The 19,052-nt window shown below is 34.5% G+C and overlaps 1 protein-coding gene across 3 annotated transcripts in view; it reads left to right on the top strand.

Moving 5' to 3' along the window:
• The window catches only part of PKIA (cAMP-dependent protein kinase inhibitor alpha), a 96,068-nt gene extending 77,746 nt beyond the window's left edge, over nucleotides 1–18,322 (top strand). The window contains exons 1-4 of one of the 3 annotated variants that reach the window (XM_059901913.1): nucleotides 4,917–5,011; nucleotides 7,958–8,025; nucleotides 11,432–11,609; nucleotides 14,815–18,322. In XM_059901913.1, the coding sequence (XP_059757896.1) occupies nucleotides 7,993–8,025; nucleotides 11,432–11,609; nucleotides 14,815–14,894 (291 nt within the window). In that variant the 5' untranslated portion in view covers nucleotides 4,917–5,011; nucleotides 7,958–7,992 and the 3' untranslated portion in view covers nucleotides 14,895–18,322. Of the gene's footprint in view, nucleotides 1–4,912; nucleotides 5,012–7,957; nucleotides 8,026–11,431; nucleotides 11,610–14,814 lie in introns of those variants that run through there. The other 2 variants (XM_059901915.1, XM_059901916.1) reach the window with 2 other exon arrangements.
• The last annotated feature ends 730 nt before the right edge of the window (nucleotides 18,323–19,052 follow it).

Below are 19,052 nucleotides of genomic sequence, written 5' to 3'. Positions count from 1 at the left end.
TAGCTTATAAACCGGGCTTGAAAGATGAGGAGGATTTTGTTGTCATTGGGAGAGAAGGTCACTCCAGGTTGAGAAAAACAGCATGAGAAGACCAATAAGAGAACACCAGAGATATAGCAAGTGTCTGCTATGATCTAACTTAGTATACATGGGAGAGATAATATAGGGAAAAAAGCTAGTAAATTAGGTTGGGTTCACATTCCTGAGGGCCATGCAAATAAAGTTACAACTATGTTTTGAGGGTTCCCAGGAGCCACTGAAGATTTTTGAGTATTTTATGTTTAATAAAGTTAATTCTGGCAAAAGTGTAAAGGGTAACTTGGAAAAGAATAAGTTTAGATAAGTAAGTAGTTAGCCTATAATTGCAATAGTCAAGAAAGAGATGATGAAGGGAGTGACCAAAGAATGGAAATGAAGAATATTTAAGAAGCATTGAATGGATAGAATTAAAACAATGAGGTTTGAGAATTGATTAGATGGGAAGAATTAGTGAGATGGAAGTAATTGAACACAATTCTAAGATTTCTATTAATATCATGGATACCTAAGAAAATAGTAGTAATATACACTAAAATGATAAGGGTAATAAATAGTTTGGGGGAGGTGGAGGTAGAGATGCAGCAAAGAGATTCCATTTGAACTTACTGAATTTGAGTTTTTAAGGACAAACATGGGGGGATATCCCATAGGCAGTAAAAATTCCCAAGCTACGATTCAGAAAAATATCAGGCCCCCAAATTATAGATTTGATAGCCGTCTATACACAGTTGGAAATTAAGACAATTGGGGTAAATGAGATTACCAAACAGAACATAAAGAACAAAAGAGAGAAAAAATATTATTTAATAGTTAAGTGACGGAAAGAGCAAGAAGAAATATAAGAAGATTATGAGGGAATCAAGAGTACAGTAGGGCTTCCCTGGTGGCGCAGTGGTTGAGAATCCACCTGCCAATGCAGGGGACACGGGTTCAAGCCCTGGTCTGGGAAGATCCCACATGCCACGGAGCGGCTGGGCCTGTAAGCCACAACTACTGAGCCTGCGCATCTGGAGCCTGTGCTCCGCAACAAGAGGGGCCGCGATAGTGAGAGGCCCACGCACCGCGATGAAGAGTGACCCCCCGCACTTGCCGCAACTAGAGAAAGCCCTCGCACAGAAACGAAGACCCAACACAGCCAAAAATAAATAAATTAATAAATAAAAATTAAAATGGAGATTTCTTTAAAAAAAAAAAAAAAAAAGAGTACAGTAACTATCAGAGCCAAGGGAGAAAGATGTTTCAAGAAGAGAGGAATAACAATGTAAAATGTTGTATACAATTTGATATAGATGATTACTGTGAAAAACCTATTGAATTTTGTGATTAATCTGTAATGGTTTTTCTCTGAGAAAACAATTCTGGTAAATTGATAGATATGTAAGTTAAATTGCAAAGGAATTAAAAATAAAGCATTGTAAAGGATGCAGGAAAATTAGTATCTACCTCTTTTTCTGTAAGTTTGAGAGTAAATGAAAGTAAAAGGTGAGTGACAAAAAGAACAGAGCTAAAAGATGAAATATATTTTATAACAGGGAAAATGTAAATAATTTTATAGGCATTGGAGAAGCAGGGAAAAGAAAGACTCCAGAAGCACAAAGCAGGATTGAAGGAAAAATAATAGGAGAGAAGATAGAATCAAGAGCACCAGTCAGGTATTAATGTTGGCAAAAGGACTCAAATAAAAAGATGGCAATTTTGATGTGATGATAAAGAAACAGCAATTGAAGGAATTTATATAGGATGACCTTGACATTCTCCGTAAAGTCATTAGGCAAGATTTTCTATAGAGCGTAAGCAGATGAAATACAAGTGAGACTTAAGAAACACAAAACAATGAAGAAATTTCTGTTTTTAAGGATGGTGAATGGGTCAGCCAGAAATCAAGAAAGGAATTTATGAATAGCTTTGAGGTCACTTGTTGCCTAATTAGACAGTGAAAATATTTTCTTAAGATAGCCTGTGCTTCTGGCTTTATAACATTTTTAGGCTTAGATTTCTCATTACAAAGTTTTGATTTGTTAAGCACTGTGGAAAGAAAAAACAAAAAAGGATTTGAATCTGGGCTAAAGGAAGTTTCAGAGAAGAAGTTAAGTAATAATACAATTGACTAGGTCATGAATTTTCAAAAACAATATGAAAATGTGCCCATGTCAAAACAAGGAAAAATATATATATAATCTTGAATGAAGGCATAAGGATCGCAATTATCACATAACTGGGGATCAGAGATGAATTGATGAATAGAGAGAAGATTGAGAAGAATAACCATTAGTATCAAATGTTAGAAATTTTTGAACTTGAGAATTTTTATTATACACTGAAAATCAGGGAAGAAGTGAAGAACTCCCCCCAACAAATGTAGATGGGTTATTATTTCTAGTAGTATTAGTCAAAAACTTACTGTGAAAACCATCAAAGACTGCCTATTTTTTCTCATATTAGGCAAAATTTATTCTAGCAATATTTTGTGATTAAAAAAGTCAGTGCCTTGGATTTAGAACAAAAGAGGGTTTGACTTCGCAGAGTTAATATGTGTTGGCATCATTCTGTGATACAACTCAGTATATGAGATTACTTTTTTTTAAGTGTGCTTTTGATAGGACACTATTCAAACTCTTCTAAAGGACAATACATGTCCCATTATACCAAATGGCATTCTAGACCATGCAATGTCATGATCTGGCGCAGGATTTATAATTATGCCTTAACAGAGGAGACTTCTGTGGAAATTTTCAAATGGTTGCTATTAACAGGTATGGTTCTTGATTTCTTCTTTGTTGTCACTTACTCCAAAATGTGACTAGAATATAGCCCAATTCAAGGAAAAGGGGAACTAAGGTAGCATCAAGTTCTGGCACCCTGTCCTGAGCTCATGAGACTTAATTTGAAGCCCTCTGATTTGTGAGATTGTGGGGGTTGTTCTTAGAAATAAGCTATTAGATTGTTTGTAAGCCTGAATTAGATAAATAAGTAATATTCTTATACAGGAAAAGGAAAGAGAAAAAGATAGGTAGTATTGTACTTAGCATGGAAATAGCTGATTATTTCCAGAATATTTTAGGAATCAAAAACTTGCTTAGTTAAGTTCTTTACAAAAGGGTTCCCTTCTCTAATCCGTAGTGTTTGTCGGATAGCTTCCTGTTACTGTGTAGAACAACAGTTCTCAAAATTTGGTCCCCCCAACTCCTGCATGTCCCCAAAACCCTTTCGGTCATTCCCTGAGATACTTTCAGTGGATTCACAAGTTTAAAATAATTTTCATAATAATACAGATGCTATTTACCTTTTTACCTTGGCTGCCATTTGCACTAATGGTGCAAAATCATGGTGGGGAAAACTGCTGACACCTTAGCACGAATCAAGTCAGTAGCAGCAAACTCTACTAGTAAGCCTGGTATTCTTCACTGCCACACACTCAGAGTTAATATTTTTAAAATGCAAGATGTACCTAAGAATGTACTTGATTAAGGAGTAAAAATATACTAATTTCGTCAAATCTTGACCCTTGAGTAGAGGTCTTTTTAATATTCTGTGTGATGAAATGGTAAGTCAGTGAAGATGTACCAAATTGCATGGTTGTCTCAAGTAAGTACTTGTGTGACTGCTTGGGTTGAGAGCTAAATTAGCCACTTTTCTCATGAATCACCATTTTTACTTGAAAGAACAACTGACAAGCAAACTGTGGTTTTTTCAAACTTGGATATTTGGCAGAGATTTTCTTGAAAATGAACAAAGTGAGCTTGTCACTTCAAGAGAAGCAAAATCCAACTGTATCTGTTGCCAATGATAAAATCTGAGTTTTCAAATAAAAATTACAATTTTGGAAAACTTATTATCGGCCCCTGTGAACTTGTCAGTTTCTCAATTCTTAAAGAATTTTCTGTTGAGATAGGTGGCAATTACTAACAAATGTGATATTGTATAATGAAATAAGCTACTATTTGGAAATTTTGCATAACCTAGTGAACCAATATTTTTCCAAGTGACCAATACCTGATATTTTTAAGAATACACATGGGCAAAAGATCCATTTAAGGTGCAAAGTAGACAATAGATTTTAATTAAACAGTAAGGGAAGCATATTGATATGGTTTTAGATTCCACATTGCAAAATTTAAAAATCCATAATTATCTGAAAAAGCTATTAAAATTCTCCTCACTTTTCCAACTAAGAAATCTGTGTGAGGCCAGATTTTCTTCATATACTTCAACTAAAACAACATATTGAGACATTGAATGCAGAAGCAGTTATGAGAAACCAGATGTCTTTTATTAAGCCAGACATTTGCAAAACTAAGCCAGAGAATTTCAAAATGTAAAACAATGCCATTCTTGTCACTATTTTATTTTGGCTTTGGAATATATATTTCATTTCACTAAAAATATACTATTTATTGAAACGTAATGGGCTTGTTATTTATATTTTAAGTGAATTAATAAATATTTAAAATTTACAGTCTTAATTTCACATATGGTAAATATTGGCAGATATAACTATATAAACAAAATCTCATTCGGGTTCTCAGTAATTTTTGATAATGTAATGGATATCTGAGACCAAAACGTTTCAGAAACACTAATGTAGACCAAGTCTTAAGCACATAGGAAACTACTCAAGGACTTTTAGCAAACTTCACATGATTTCATAAAGTAACAATGGAGAAGTCATGTAACTGCATTTGTAATAATGGTAGAGGAAGAATTTTCCTTCTCTTTTAAAAAAAAAATCATACCATTTATATTAGAGAGAAGACTTCAGTGCCTGCTGATGACATTCTCTCCATTCTTTCTTCCAAGTCTGTGAGTCTCATTTCATGTGTCCCCATTTACAGGAGTAAAATTAGCATGTTATCCAGTCACCATTTGGCTCATGACTCAATGTCACTATAAAAATCATTTAAGCAGCTTCCTAGACCCAACCTCTTTTAGAATACATCTATGCGGACGCTTCAATTTGTTTAATACAGGAGACGTAAGTACATACTTTTTCTAGCCTCTTGCAGTCTATCTAAATCTATAAATTATGCTAGGGTGAAATCTGGTTTATTCTCTCAATTTGTGTAAATGATATTTAAAAAGATAAAGGGCATAAATAAGGGAAAGACCAACACAAATTATGAATCTCAGTTTAGAAATCCATTATACAAACAAAACAATTTTAGAATACCAATATACTGTTTCCTTTGTTAAAGAGAGAGAAAGTGAGACTTTTTTAAGAAGGGGGAAAAGAAAGCAAGGTTATTTCTTAGTCATGAATTTTGATTGGATTTTTAGATATCAATATTTAGAAATGTATGCTTAAAAATTTAATCAAATTTTAAATAGTACAGTACTTAAATAATAAAATGTCTTTTCCTCCCTCTAATCAGACTTTGAATATTAGTATAATTAGCTCTTGTATATAACTAGATACAAAAAATAGCACCATATTATCTTGTTTATATCCAATACTACCATTTTGTCATGTCTAGAAAATTCTAATTATAGCAACATAAGTAGGAAGCTTTAGTGAAGAGTCAAAGCCCACTTTTGGTAAATTTTTCCAAGTTTTATTCTGATTAGTTTATTTTGCATAAGGCCAGAATGTGTGCTAAGTGCTACTCTATTAAATCTCTACCAGCTGCTGACACTTATTAGACTTTTTTTTTGACTTTTGTCATTTTTGGGTGAACATCTGTCAGCCATAGTCATTTGGCAACAGTTTCCCCAGAATTTCTAAGCTAACTACAAGTCATTATACAGTGATTATATTGGTGTAAAAGTTATTTCCAGTCTCTGGTAGTCATATCAATAAATTGAAAAGCTGTGTCAAGATATTTAGCTGAAAGGAAAAAAACATAGCTGCCATGCATGTAAAAATTACTGTTTTTGAGCACCTAATGGGAATTCATTAAGGAAGTATAATCATGGAGAGAGAGAAAAAGATACAGAGTTTATAACATGTATATGTTTTGTTTCAAAATGTAATTATATTCTTCATGCATGTATTTAAATATGTGCTATTTGTCAGCTATCTTTCTTTTTACTGAAAATTAAGTTTATTGTCTGGAGAAAACAAATCTAATAAAAGTGAAATACTACTTTATAATAATAACTATTATAATAATAATTATAATGGCTACCATAATTGAATGCCCAGTACTTTCTATGTTACCTTAGAGGTTTACAATAAGATGCACATCAATCTAGCAAGTATATTTCATAAATGCTTAAGAAGAAAAGGAGTTTGCAGAATAACCTATTCTCACAATTCTCATTATTGTCTTTCACTCAATCCAATTGAAATCTAGATACACACATTTCAAAGGTGAACACAGTATACACATACATCTCTCATAACCCTGTTTCTTCTTCCATGTGCTCATTACTTAGGAGTACCCTAAATGAAAATTCAAATTAAGTTTTTGGCTCCCCTCTTATAAATAGAATTACCACCGTCACAGAAATTAACATTCCCAGTTATACAAATCATAACACAGTACTCCTTTTAATTCATATCTTCTCATGGAAAATGTCACCACTTTTTTCTCTCTCACTCTGATATTTCAAATCTTCTTAAAACTATTATCAGCAAAGTGAATTAGATGTAAACTCCCACATACACGAGTATTATTATGACAGTCTACATTTTAAAAAATGATAATGGCAAAAAACAAGGAACTTTATTGCAAAATACAGTGTTCTTTATGCAAAACCCACAGACCTGGGTTCAAGTCATAGTTCCGTGTGTTATTTAGCAGTCACTTAACATCTCTGACTTATCTTCTTCAAATGAAAATGAGGATATTTTTGCCTACTTCATAACATTGTTATCAGATGAGAAATAATAGCAGTTGTGCTATTTTTAAAGCCTATGTTTTAAAAAGCCATAAAGAGACTAAGAATGAAAGACAATAACAATGACTTTGAGATGAGCTTATTCCTGTAACCTACTTCACTTTCTTATCAGATATATTTGATAGATAGAAGAAGGTCAATGACTGATTCTAAATTTCCACAAAATGTGCCCTTATTTCAAAATGTGACCATGGAAAGAAATCGGTAAAGATATCCAATTCTAAATCTTTAAAGTAACATAGAAACTAAGTACTGCGTTGGTTAATGGTAGTGGAGTAGGTAATGAAAATATCATTATAATAGCACCGAATTCCTTCAAGGTCAAAAACTTTATGCAAATTCATAGCTTACTCACAGACAGGCAACCTGGTAAAACAGAAAGAGTGGACTGAGATTTGAAGACCTTCATTCCAACCACTTAATTAATTAACTATGTGAAGATGGGCAGATCACTTGAACTATCTGGTCCTCAGATTTTTCACCTATAAAACCTTCCAGAGTTTTAGGATTTGGTGATTTAGTATAACCCAGGGATAGGGAAATTCTCTGTGGCTACTGATGAAAGGTGATTAATGTATTTCTTCCTCATTGTTCAGTTCTATTCAACATACTTTTATTCAGCACTGATTATGTGCAAAAGGCTCTACTAGGAATTCTATGTAGTTAAAATATTAACAAAATGCATTTCCTGTCTTGTCAGAACTTGTGATCTGTCTAGAAGGAGAGGCAACCATGATGCCAGTTAGAATTTTAACGCCTTGTACCGGCACAAATCAAGGCCTGTGGGAGTGCTAGGTGAAGAGATAGGGGAAAGAAGACAAAGAGAAGATGGCATTGGCTGAATTTTGAGGGCTAAATCCATTTCAACAAGCAAGTTTGTCAGGAGAAGGCATTCCAGGTTGAATAACAGACTTGAGCAAATGCACCATCAGAGAAGCTCTGGGGAAACACTGTGCATTTTTCTGTAGCATACCAAGTATGAGAGTGAGTGGTTAAAGTTAAAGCAGCAAAAGTGGGTTCTTTTCAGATTGTGGGAAAACTCAGCAATAATCCTGGTAAGAGTTTTTTCTATGTTTTACAGAGAATAAATATGAGTGACATCAAATAGAAACCAACATGACCTGGCAGATGATTAGACATGGATATCAAGTGAGAGAAATAAGTCAAAATATGCCCCAACACAGCGTATTAATGAAGCCAGTTTTCTCTATTTATGTGTTTTGTTGTTGTCTTACTTTGTTTTATCGAATTTGAAATGTTTGTGCAAAACCAAGTGGAAGTCCCTATTCAGCAGGCAGTTGCTCTTGTGTGTGAGGAGCTTGGGAGAACACTCTAAATAGCAGATGCAGACTTTTGTATTATCCATAGTGAGGAATTAGAAGCATTGGGATTAGATGAGTTATTCAAGTAAGTAAGTAAAGAAGGTCAATGACTGATTCTAAATTCCTACAAAATGTGCTCTTATTTCTAAAGGTGACCCTAGAAAGGGAAGTCTGTAAAAAATACAAAGGTCAAATGGGATGGAACCAGGATAGTAAGGTATCATGAAAGCTAAGAAAGTGACAGTTTTTTTTTTTTTTAATCAGTACTTACCCACCATGTGCCAAACACTGTGTTAGTCTCTTGAGATACATAATCCAAGTAAATTCTCATAATCTTGAGAACTAAGTATATTTATCACAATTTATAGATGAAGAACTGAGCACAGAGGGATTAGACCTAGCATAACAAGTAAATGGAAAGTCTAGATTCAAATACAGATAAGTCTGATTCCTATAATTATTTTGCCTCTATAACTTTTAATATATGCTAGGGGAGAGTTTCAAGGAGAACGTAACTGGCAGTGTCATGTGAGCTCAAACAGGATAGACACTCACAAGAACATTTCACACTAAGCGGTTACTTAATGTTAATACAGATCATTTCAGTGATCTATATGAAAGTAGTCTCTGTAAAACATACTATATAAAGGCCAATAGAATAGAAAAATTCTAAAGGTTGGTTCAAGGAAAGTGAGAAAATAAAAGTAGTTGAACCCTTCTGAGAAGTTTAATGAAGGAAAGAGAAGATAGTGCAAAGATTTATGAAGGTTGAGGAATGGGTATTTGGTTGAATGGTTGGTTCATTTTTTTTTTTAGTAAGGAAAGACTTGAACATGCTTATAAACTTAAGGGAGAAATCCAGAGGAGAAAGAAGACTCAAATTATTGAGAAAAAAATGGATGGAGAAAGGTCCTACAGGAGGTAATAGGAAACAGAATCAATAGCATGCCTTAAAAAGAAAGCAGCTAGTTTATCTAGAAAAGAAACAATAGTGATTTACAGAGAAATGTATTTGAGAAAGGAAGAAATGTAAGAGAACTTGCAGCAGATGTCCTATATCTTCTCCAAGAAGGAAGATGCAAAGTCACCTCTTGAGGCAGGTAGTGTCTGGTTGTGTGGACTACAAAGGGTTTGGAATCCTTCCCACAGAGAGAAGCCATACGGAAGATTCAACTAGAGGTGAACAAAAGAATTTCCGTTCAACTCAGAGTGTATACTAATAATAGAGTAAAAATGTTTAGTTGAGCCAATTGGCACAATTTTGTGACTTTTTTGGTAACACTTATCCACCCAGTAATGAGATCAGAGAAAGTGTACCGTGCTGTTTTCCAGGTGAGGCTTAGGAAAGTCAAGGTGACGGTAGAGCAAAGGTACTTCTTGATGCTAATGAGAAGCTACACAAAACGGTGGGCAATTGATCCAGACTGGGCCTAGAGGAAACTAAAACAAAAAGGGTTAAAGGAATTGAAGATATGACCAGTGTGAAGAACAGATTCATTGTGAGTAAGAGGAAAAGAAAAAAAAATTGGTGGTTATGGTCACAGAAGGGAATTTCCAAATTCAAGATTCTAGAAATGATATAGTTTTGAATGATCATTGTTTTTACACTTTCACTTAAAGTGCCATTAATGATTATGTCATCCAGCTGTCCTGCTTTACTTATTAGAAAATGGAAGGCCAGGAGGTCAAGTGATTTTCTGTCACTCCATGACCCAATGTCAGGGGCAGGGTTAAATCCAGGATCTTCTGAGGAGCATTTGGAAATTTTAAGTAACATGGTAACAACCATTAAATCATATTCCCATAAAAAAGAATGGTGGATATAGTCAAGTGATTGGAACCATAATACAGTCACAGTAAAGCGTGCAGTATTCATATATTTCCTATTTCAAAACTTGTATTGTGCTATTCCTCCCTCTTTCCTCTTTTAGCTTCCTCTTACAGAAGAGAGAGTATAAAAGTTTTCCCCAGATTAAATTAATAGCTCCCTCATTATGCACTGGGAGAAGAACTAAGCTTTAAGGAAAGTGCTACTGACTGCCATCCTGGATTTCACTGTAAATGGCATCAATTTATTTCAGAGTGACAGTGTGCATGTCCATGATAGTGTATGGGTTCTACCATTTTAGCTTCTTCCACATTTCGTATATTTTGAAAAGACTCCTTTCTCTTGATTATTGGCATGAGTTTTTAATCTTAAACTATAGTAAAATTTAATTGGAATGTTTAGGAATAGGAGGGAAATTGTGCTACTTTAAAGTTCTGTTTAAACAAAATTAATCCAACAGAAATTCATTATTCATATCTTAGTATTCATCCCTCTTTTGACCTTCAGGAAAGAATATGAGTTTTTAACATAGAAAAAGAAATTAAAGATTTACATTTGATGATCTTTTGTTATTACATGTATCTCATGTTCTACCTTGAAAATATTTTCTTCATTAAGTCTTTAATTAAGTATGTGTGTTACCAGGTTTGTTTGGGGAAACTCACTTTCATTGAGTCCTTTGTAATTTTGAAGATTTTATTTCAAAGTTTCAGTCAAGAAAGATTATTATTCCTCTCAAGGAATGACTCACCAAGGAGGCAACAAGGGAGCTGTCCTCCTGGACTGGGGGCAGTATTTGATCACTGGCATTGTTTAGAATTGCTGGTGCATGATGATAATAAAAAGGAAACTGGATTTTGGTCAATTTCATTATCGTTCTTAGGTTCTCTGCAAACAATGCCCTTGCTTACTGCTTATCTCTAGGATGGAGCACTTCCACTCCACCTCCCACCACTTTGGTATGCTACTGAGCTCAAGTTCTTCTTTCTGGAGTTGAAGACTGACTAAAATGGTATTAGAGAAGGAGAATTTTATGATCTAAACTGGATGTCCACAAACTATGGCATGCAGGCCAAATCTGGCCTTATGCCTATTTTTATAAGTATAGTGTATTACTTTTATTTAATGTATTCTCTTTGAGTACTTTTGTCCTACAACCATAGAGTTGAGTAGTTGGATAAAGACTATATACCCTCAAAGCCTAAAATATTTACTATCAGGCCCTTTACAAAAAATGTTCCCTGACCCTTGATCAAGAATCAAAGCATTACTTGCTTTGTGGACATGTAAGCAAGACAGTTATTTCATATCCATATTATAGGCCAGTAATTTAACAAGTGTCTTTGTTAAATGTTTACCATTGACCAACATTATATTTACCTATTAATTTTTCTCTGTTTTGTAGCTCCTGCTATGTGGATATTTGTTAGCAATGACTGATGTGGAAACTACATATGCAGATTTTATTGCTTCAGGAAGAACGGGTAGAAGAAATGCAATACATGATATCCTGGTTTCCTCTGCAAGTGGTAACAGCAATGAATTAGCCTTGAAATTAGCAGGTCTTGATATCAACAAGACAGGTGAGTCGTTTGACATCCATCTCTATGAACATGGAATGATTTGCAGCACTTCGTTAAGTAGGATTAAGTCATGAAAAAACACCTTTGAAAGTAACCTAATAGAGTTATAAACAGTCTAAGGCAAGATAAAAGGCAGGTACTAATCTCTTAATCACTCCCACTCTGTTTTCAATGACTGCACCTTACAGGGTTTCCCACTCAAATGCAGAATCCTTAATCTGATTTTACTAATGCAATCAATAAAACACATGAGTTTTTTTTTTTTTTAATCCTAATCTCTATCAAAGCTCTGAAATATCTTATGTAGAACATTTAACAAAGTTGGAGCTCCTACCTTTGACAGTTTGGCCACCTGTAACATTTAATAGCATTAGATATTTAACAAGATTCACAGATGAGTGTGACGGATCTCGATTCCAAGAACCATTTCAAAATAAAAGGGTCTCCAGGACCATTTTTATTGAGAATGGAAGTAAAATAGTCTATTACATAAATAAGTCTTAGGTAAGAAGTTCTTTTAGTTTTCCTTTCATGATAGACTGAGTTTGAAAAATTTGTCTTACTATTGGGCGTCGAACTCCTACCCACCAAATCTAACTTTACCAGTGAAAAAGTAAAATAAGTTTGACATGTCAAAGTACTTCTGAATCCCCTGATGGTTCTTCCATCCATAGCTTTTGCAAATATCAAAGCTGAATGTATTTCCCTGAAAAACACTTGTGCAAAAAATAATCTTTAAAAGTAAAAAGGAGTTCACAATTAAGGAACCACAATGTTATATATGTGAAAAACACTGATCAGTTTCTGACTCATGGTAACAGCTTGATAATTCTTTGCTGTTAGAATTTTCAGGGCAAAGCCTTCCAGTTATTGGAAAACTGAGTCAGAGTATATATATATATGTTAATGAAATAGCTCAGCAACATTACCTTAAAATACCTACTGACAGAACTTTATTCAATGACTACAGATCAGCAGGTCATAGATTGGTCTTTTAAAACTCAGGTTGAAAATAAAACTTTAATAATCACTTCCATGGAGTATATAGACTGATGTATATTTTAGGTTTCATTGTTTCTCTGTTACTACCAGGAGTTAATTTTCAAAATAGCTCTGAGAAAAGCTATAGGGAACTATTCCAACTTGGTGGCATGAAGTAAGTAAATATATTTTTTCTGCAATCTTTGAGAATTTACTAATCTTTTTCATAAAATTTGTATTTTATATGAATACTATTTTAAATAATCTGCATTAATTTTAGCCACCCTTACTATGAGGACATTTTTATTCATAGTGTAGTTTAATTTCTTCTTTTTTTGTTTTCACTGAAATTAAGACTCATTAACCTCAAGACCTTTCTTATACAAGAGACTATAGTATCTTAACATAGTCTATTAGACTATGTTAAAATTTAAAAAGGTTGACATTTTATATTAATAAATAATTGTATATTTGATATTAATATGTTATAATTAAATAATTTTAAATAATTCAAATATCTTTATGCTTCCAGATATATTCTTTTTCAAATATTTCTACATGTTAATTGCAATTCTGTAGGCCCTGAAAGAATTTTCTGTTTCTCTTCAAATCACAAAATCCAGAATAAGGCAAAGTATAAACAGCACTGACTTTATTTATTATTCTAAGTACAAAGAACTAAAAGTAATAACTGTACAATCAAAAGTCTAAAACATAAAAAAAAAGACAACTGTACAATGGCAAATTAAATATCACTAGCTGAGAATAGTGTGGGACTTCCTTTGTAATTCCTGAGTATTTCAGCTTCTATTTTAGTTTATGCTCAACAATATTGTTGTCCCATGTTTATCTTGACTTGTTAACAAGCATCTATTTAGCCACAGGTCTGTGTTTGCAGCATTATTCTGAGCCCTGAGAAGTATCCCTGGATACCTAGAAAGTCCCAAGCCCCATGGGAGTTAAGATACTCATCTTGTATTTATGCCGTCACTTTCATCCTTAATATTCTACTGTCTTGCATCTGCCCTAATATGACTTCATTCCTTTGGTTGACAAGAGCTTCTCCTATTTATCAAGTTCTCATTTCATGCTAATCTATACATCTCAGATTCAGGCCATCTGCATACCTTGGGGGCTTGTTCATTTCTCTAATAGTGAAGATAGTACATGAAAATTCTATATAATGCATCATGATATTCTTGGAACCCCTTTAGAACAGAATATGATTTTTATGTGGAAAAACTGCTTTTAATTTCCCTAAAGTATGGTGCATGGTGAGGTGTCTTGTGTGTACTTGTTAAGCGTAAAGGAGAAATTACCTTCAACATTTCCATCTAAATAATGGACAACCTACTTATCTCAATTAATTTGAATTATGGTAATAAACTCTTAGCAAAATTTAATATAACACACATTATTGCAACACCCCCAAATATTTTGTCCATTAAGCCATATTGGTCACTTAGTAACAAGCTAACACATGCAAATATTTGAATCTTTGAATCAAGAATTGCCTGCAGCTTGCACCCAGGTAAAGTGACCTAATATGGAGAGAAAGCATTGTTTAATTTTAGTGTTGCTATGGCTGAGATTGTTGCTAAGGGTTCAGTTATGAAAGTGGTTTTATTGGATTTGTACATATGTTCTGTAAGGGCAGGCCAGAGGCCATCATGACTATTTGACAAGGGACTAACCAGCTGACACAATGTCCTTCCACTGTTGCTTTTAATTTAAATTAATTAAACCTATGAGAAGTCAGCTAGGTTATCATCAAGTGTTCAGAATAATGTAAAATGTAATTTTAAAATATTTCTTAATATAAGATAGTCAGGCATCAAAAGGTAAACTTGTTCCCTACTTCTGGTTTCTTCCTAAAGACACATATGATTTCTGCAACCTATGAAAGTACAAGTGCCATGCCATGACCTGGCCATGAGATTTCCCAGCTATTTATCAGAAGCATAGAGCATCACTAACCATTCTAAAAATTCAGTTATTATTTTGTTTTTGAGCCATGCTGTTCCAGAACCAGAATTAGTCAGCCCTTGAAACACTTAAGCTGTTTTCTTGATGGGGAATTGATTACCAAGAAAATATACTTGTCTCTATGAGAATTTCAGACTTGAGTATTTCTGAAATCTCCAATATGATATATATACTGAGAGTCAGTAAATATAAGCAGTCATTTTTATTTTGCCTGTATCCTTTTTTATGTCCCTAACAGAAGGTGAAGAAGATGCACAGCGAAATTCAACAGAACAAAGTGGGGAAGCCCAGGGAGAAGCAGCAAAATCTGAAAGTTAACACTCCACTTTGATCGATCTTCATCAACACCTGACAATGTCTCAAATCTCCAGGCCTGGCTGGAATGCATTTATTTCCAAGAGTGAAAAGGGGGAAAAGAAAATGGCTGTGCTGCATTGCAGGAACCTGCTTGTTATGTTAAAAATGGGGGCAGAGGCTGTGGCTGCAGACAGACTTTTCTCTACCTCTGGCATCAGCAATGGTTGAAATCATGTGGCTTGTGTTTGGATGTCATTTTTGTACGGATCCTTTCACTTGACCATATGATTAAATGCTTGTAGAGAGTAGCACCGACCTAGATGATGATTCTTCCTGTAGCATCTGGCCCCTCACAATGTCAGAGGATTTAATTATGTCTAATCGCAAAGGGTTGGTTGAACCCCAGAGTTTAAATATCTCTGGCCCAAGTATTCACCCAGTAAAAGAACCATCCAGAAAGCACTGTTTTTAGCATTATGTATCTGTGTGTTCCTGCTGTGTTATTTACACTGTTTTGTATTATACAATATAGATGCTCAGCACTGCCCCCTTCTTTGATTGCTTATGAAAAACAAAAATGATGTACGTTACTGTGAATTTTTATACTACTCATTTTTAAAAGGGCTGCCTAAAAATTCTGCTCCATAGTGTGGTGGTGTGCACAGGACAGAACACACATTTTTTAAAACTTAATCTTTCCCCTTAATTCACAGCTGATGAATTAAGTCTAACAGATTCATCAAGGCTCCTTTGCTTATTATACAGGCATTTGAAAATATCCATTAATGTGAATATTACCTGAATTCAGTCTGTTTGGTGTCTACACAGACCAGAATTCAAACTGCAAATTTTGTCTTATTCCCAAGTGGAGAACTTTTTCCAACGAATATTTTTATTTCCAATTACGAGGATTTTTGAGAATTGGGGAGGTGGGAAAGAGAATACAAGATAATACTAAGCATGGGAAATATTTTCTTCTATGGAATCAAATTTATCACAGTGCTGTATGATACTATTAAAATTTGGAGGACAACTTATCTCCACGGAGCAGCAAAAGATGTAGAAAATGATCTTTCAATCATGTGGACACCAATCACAAAAGTAAAGCCCTTGTGTTGTGTTTTTCTTGTCTTTTTTCAGCCCTATCAGATCCAAATGTTATTATGCACTTTTTAATGTTTGTAAACTTTTACTAATAATTAGTGTGAATTACATTCTGATACAATAATAATCATCATTAGAAGCTGACAAAATCCTCATTAATACTGTTAGTGGCCTCTGCTGTGTTTTGACATCATGGTTCTTATATGGAAAGTTTCTATGAGCTGTGTAATCCCACTGGTCAGTATTATGAAATTATTTCTCAGTGGTAATATATAAGGCACCAGTAATATGCCAATGGCTCATGAATTACTGGACAAATGGCAGGCAACAGGAAGACCCTTTGCAATAAAGACCCCACTTAACTGTCCTTGAGGTCTTAGATACAATCCCATGTGAAGCAGGCTAAGCAGCGTTTCAACAGATAATCTATATGGACATACCAGGAACTCAGCCCTCCTTTGTAGTTACATAAAGGATGAAAGGTAAGTCTGCCCTCCTCTCCCTTTACAGTACTTTTTGAATGAGTGGAATAAGGGGATGGGTATCACATGGTCCTCAATCACATATTACTAGAAAAAATGTTAACAGTGTGAGTCTTTGAGACAATAGGAAAGATTAAATTTTAGAGTACTTCCTTCTGCTTAACCCAGTAGGATCCAAAATGTCCAGTTAACATTCAAACAAATCCACCTATTAATAGACTCGCAAGTGGGAAAAGAGGTTCCTGGGGCTATTTTAGACAGTTTCTGCTAGACTATTTAGCACATCCAACCCATACAATCACTTTTTAATATCCTTATTTATTATCCTCATAGCTTTCTTGTGATTCTAGGTAAAGTTCTCTTCATCCTTAAAATTGTGGAATTCCAAACTGATTTCATGTGATTCTGTAAAGTTTAGGACTAGTGCTGAGTATATGTGGAGGATTTATATTCCTGTGTGATATACTATTATTAATGCATGTGGTATCATGCCTGTCTTTGAATATATAATAGTTGCTAAATTGTGAAGTCATATGGAGCTTTTGAATTATTTTTGACCTCTTACTGCTACTTTGTCTGCTATATTCAAATCCAGAGGTATTCCCAAGCCAGAAAATAAAAATCAGCTTTCCAAAACATTCACATCCTACAAATGTTGCTCAGCAAAAGTTCATAGTATCTTCCAAATTTTATCATAATATCTTTTACTTGCAAGTCAGTAACATACAAGGAATTGAATTTTTAAGGAGAGAAAGAAAGAGTAGAAAACTAAGACACTGATTTGATAATACACATTGAATTCCTGTTAACCAACTGACTTTATGCTATTCACTTCACAGCACATACTATCCCATTTAATTCTCAAACAATTCAATTAAAGAGGTAGCGTTATTCCATTTCACAAATAAGGAAATTAAGGCTCAATAAGGTATAACTTTTACAAGCTTGAAAAGCTAATAAATGATGAATAAAATTTGAAACTGTGTTTATCTGTCTCCAGGGAGGTTTCTACTGCACACTCCCTAAAGTTGAAGCCAGTTTACAGAGCATGTTTATCTGGAAGGGAACTTTTAGAGATGGACTAGATCAGCCTCCATATTTTAGAGGAGGAAACTGAGTCCCAGAAAGGGCAATTGTTTTTCTCAAGGTTACCTAGATGAGCAATGACACAGATGTGAGTAGCACTTTTATCTAAAAAATAATAATAATAAATTTAATTTCAACTTATTTTTTTGTGGTATACTTCCCAGAAGACATTTTTCTGACATGGAGCCTGTAAACTTAGCATGGTTCAGACTTTTTATGTTCCATGCTACTCATTTTGTTTAATTAACTAGAAATTGAAATTTTCCATTTTTCAACTTACTTGCAACAAGTGTAAACTTTTCAAATTTACCTTTTATCAATTGTAAGTATCCTATGCTGACATATTGATATCATAAATTCATAGAAATGTTTTTCCAACAGATAATAGACAGGCAGCCTCCAGTTTTTAGGCAATATCCCCAAAGTTGTGTACTGTAAATGCCCAACACTTGAGTCTTACTCAGGCACAGTGGAAATACACCGTTTTAGAAGATGACTGATAATGGCTATTTCTCTTCAGAGAAGCATTAAGGGGTAAAGAAATGTAACTGCGGGCAATAGAGTTTCTGAGTGAAGCCAGTAGTAATAGGGTGAAAATGTATAGCCATAGGTGAAAACAGGAACGGATCTATGTTTATGATGTCTTAACAGGGCCTAAATTGTTCTTTAATTACAAGTGGCAGTCTCTGAAGTCATTTGTGAGCTTGTATGACTTTTGTATTTAGCAATGTTGCATGCTCACATAATTGATATTAAAAGTAATACATTTTTCTGAAATGTACACAGTCTATTAAGAGTATTTATTGAACACACACTATGTACTTGATGCTCGGGAAAGTGTTACAGGTAATAAAGGAGAAAGCCAAAGCTCACCCACCCTGTGGTGGACATACCCAGCATTCCAGCCTCATTTTTCCCGGCCTCTACTCCAAAACTTTTCACCTCCGTTCCACCCTGGTAGCCCACTTCCTGGACTTTATCACCTACCAGAGCCATCCCACCTCTCAAATATTAAACTCCAATGTCACTCCTGTCTTCTTACCTGCTCACCTGTAGGACAATGATTTTCAGTCAGAAGAAAGACAGGTGTTTATCAGTAACCCCTGAAAGTTTTTACAATGCTCTCTCCTCCTCCTGCACACACAGAGATATGAGCACTCTCTTCCCCTTGGAAACATTCCCTGGGATACTTTCATATCTTTTTTTTTCCCTCCTACCCTCACCTCCACAACTTGAGAACCACTTATCTAGAAGAAGTACAAGGCTTCCTGATGCACCCAACCTGTTCACTGAAAAACTTTAAAATGAGTCAACAAAAAGGAGTGCTCACAGACACACAGGGTTTTACTATATTAAGGATAACATCTTGGAATACAGGAGCAAAGACTTTAACTTTTTTTTATCTTAGTGTTGCTCTCTTTTCAAAATATTACTGTTACCACATACAGGCAGTAAAGACCAAGCAGAGACCAAGGCAGGGCTCAGGAGAAAACAAGCATCAAATAGC

Source organism: Balaenoptera ricei, chromosome 17 (genome assembly GCF_028023285.1).
Source record: "Balaenoptera ricei isolate mBalRic1 chromosome 17, mBalRic1.hap2, whole genome shotgun sequence".
NCBI classification, from domain to species: Eukaryota; Metazoa; Chordata; class Mammalia; order Artiodactyla; family Balaenopteridae; genus Balaenoptera; species Balaenoptera ricei.
The sequence above is the reverse complement of the archived record's forward strand: the minus strand, read 5'-3'. Positions and strand labels throughout refer to the sequence as shown.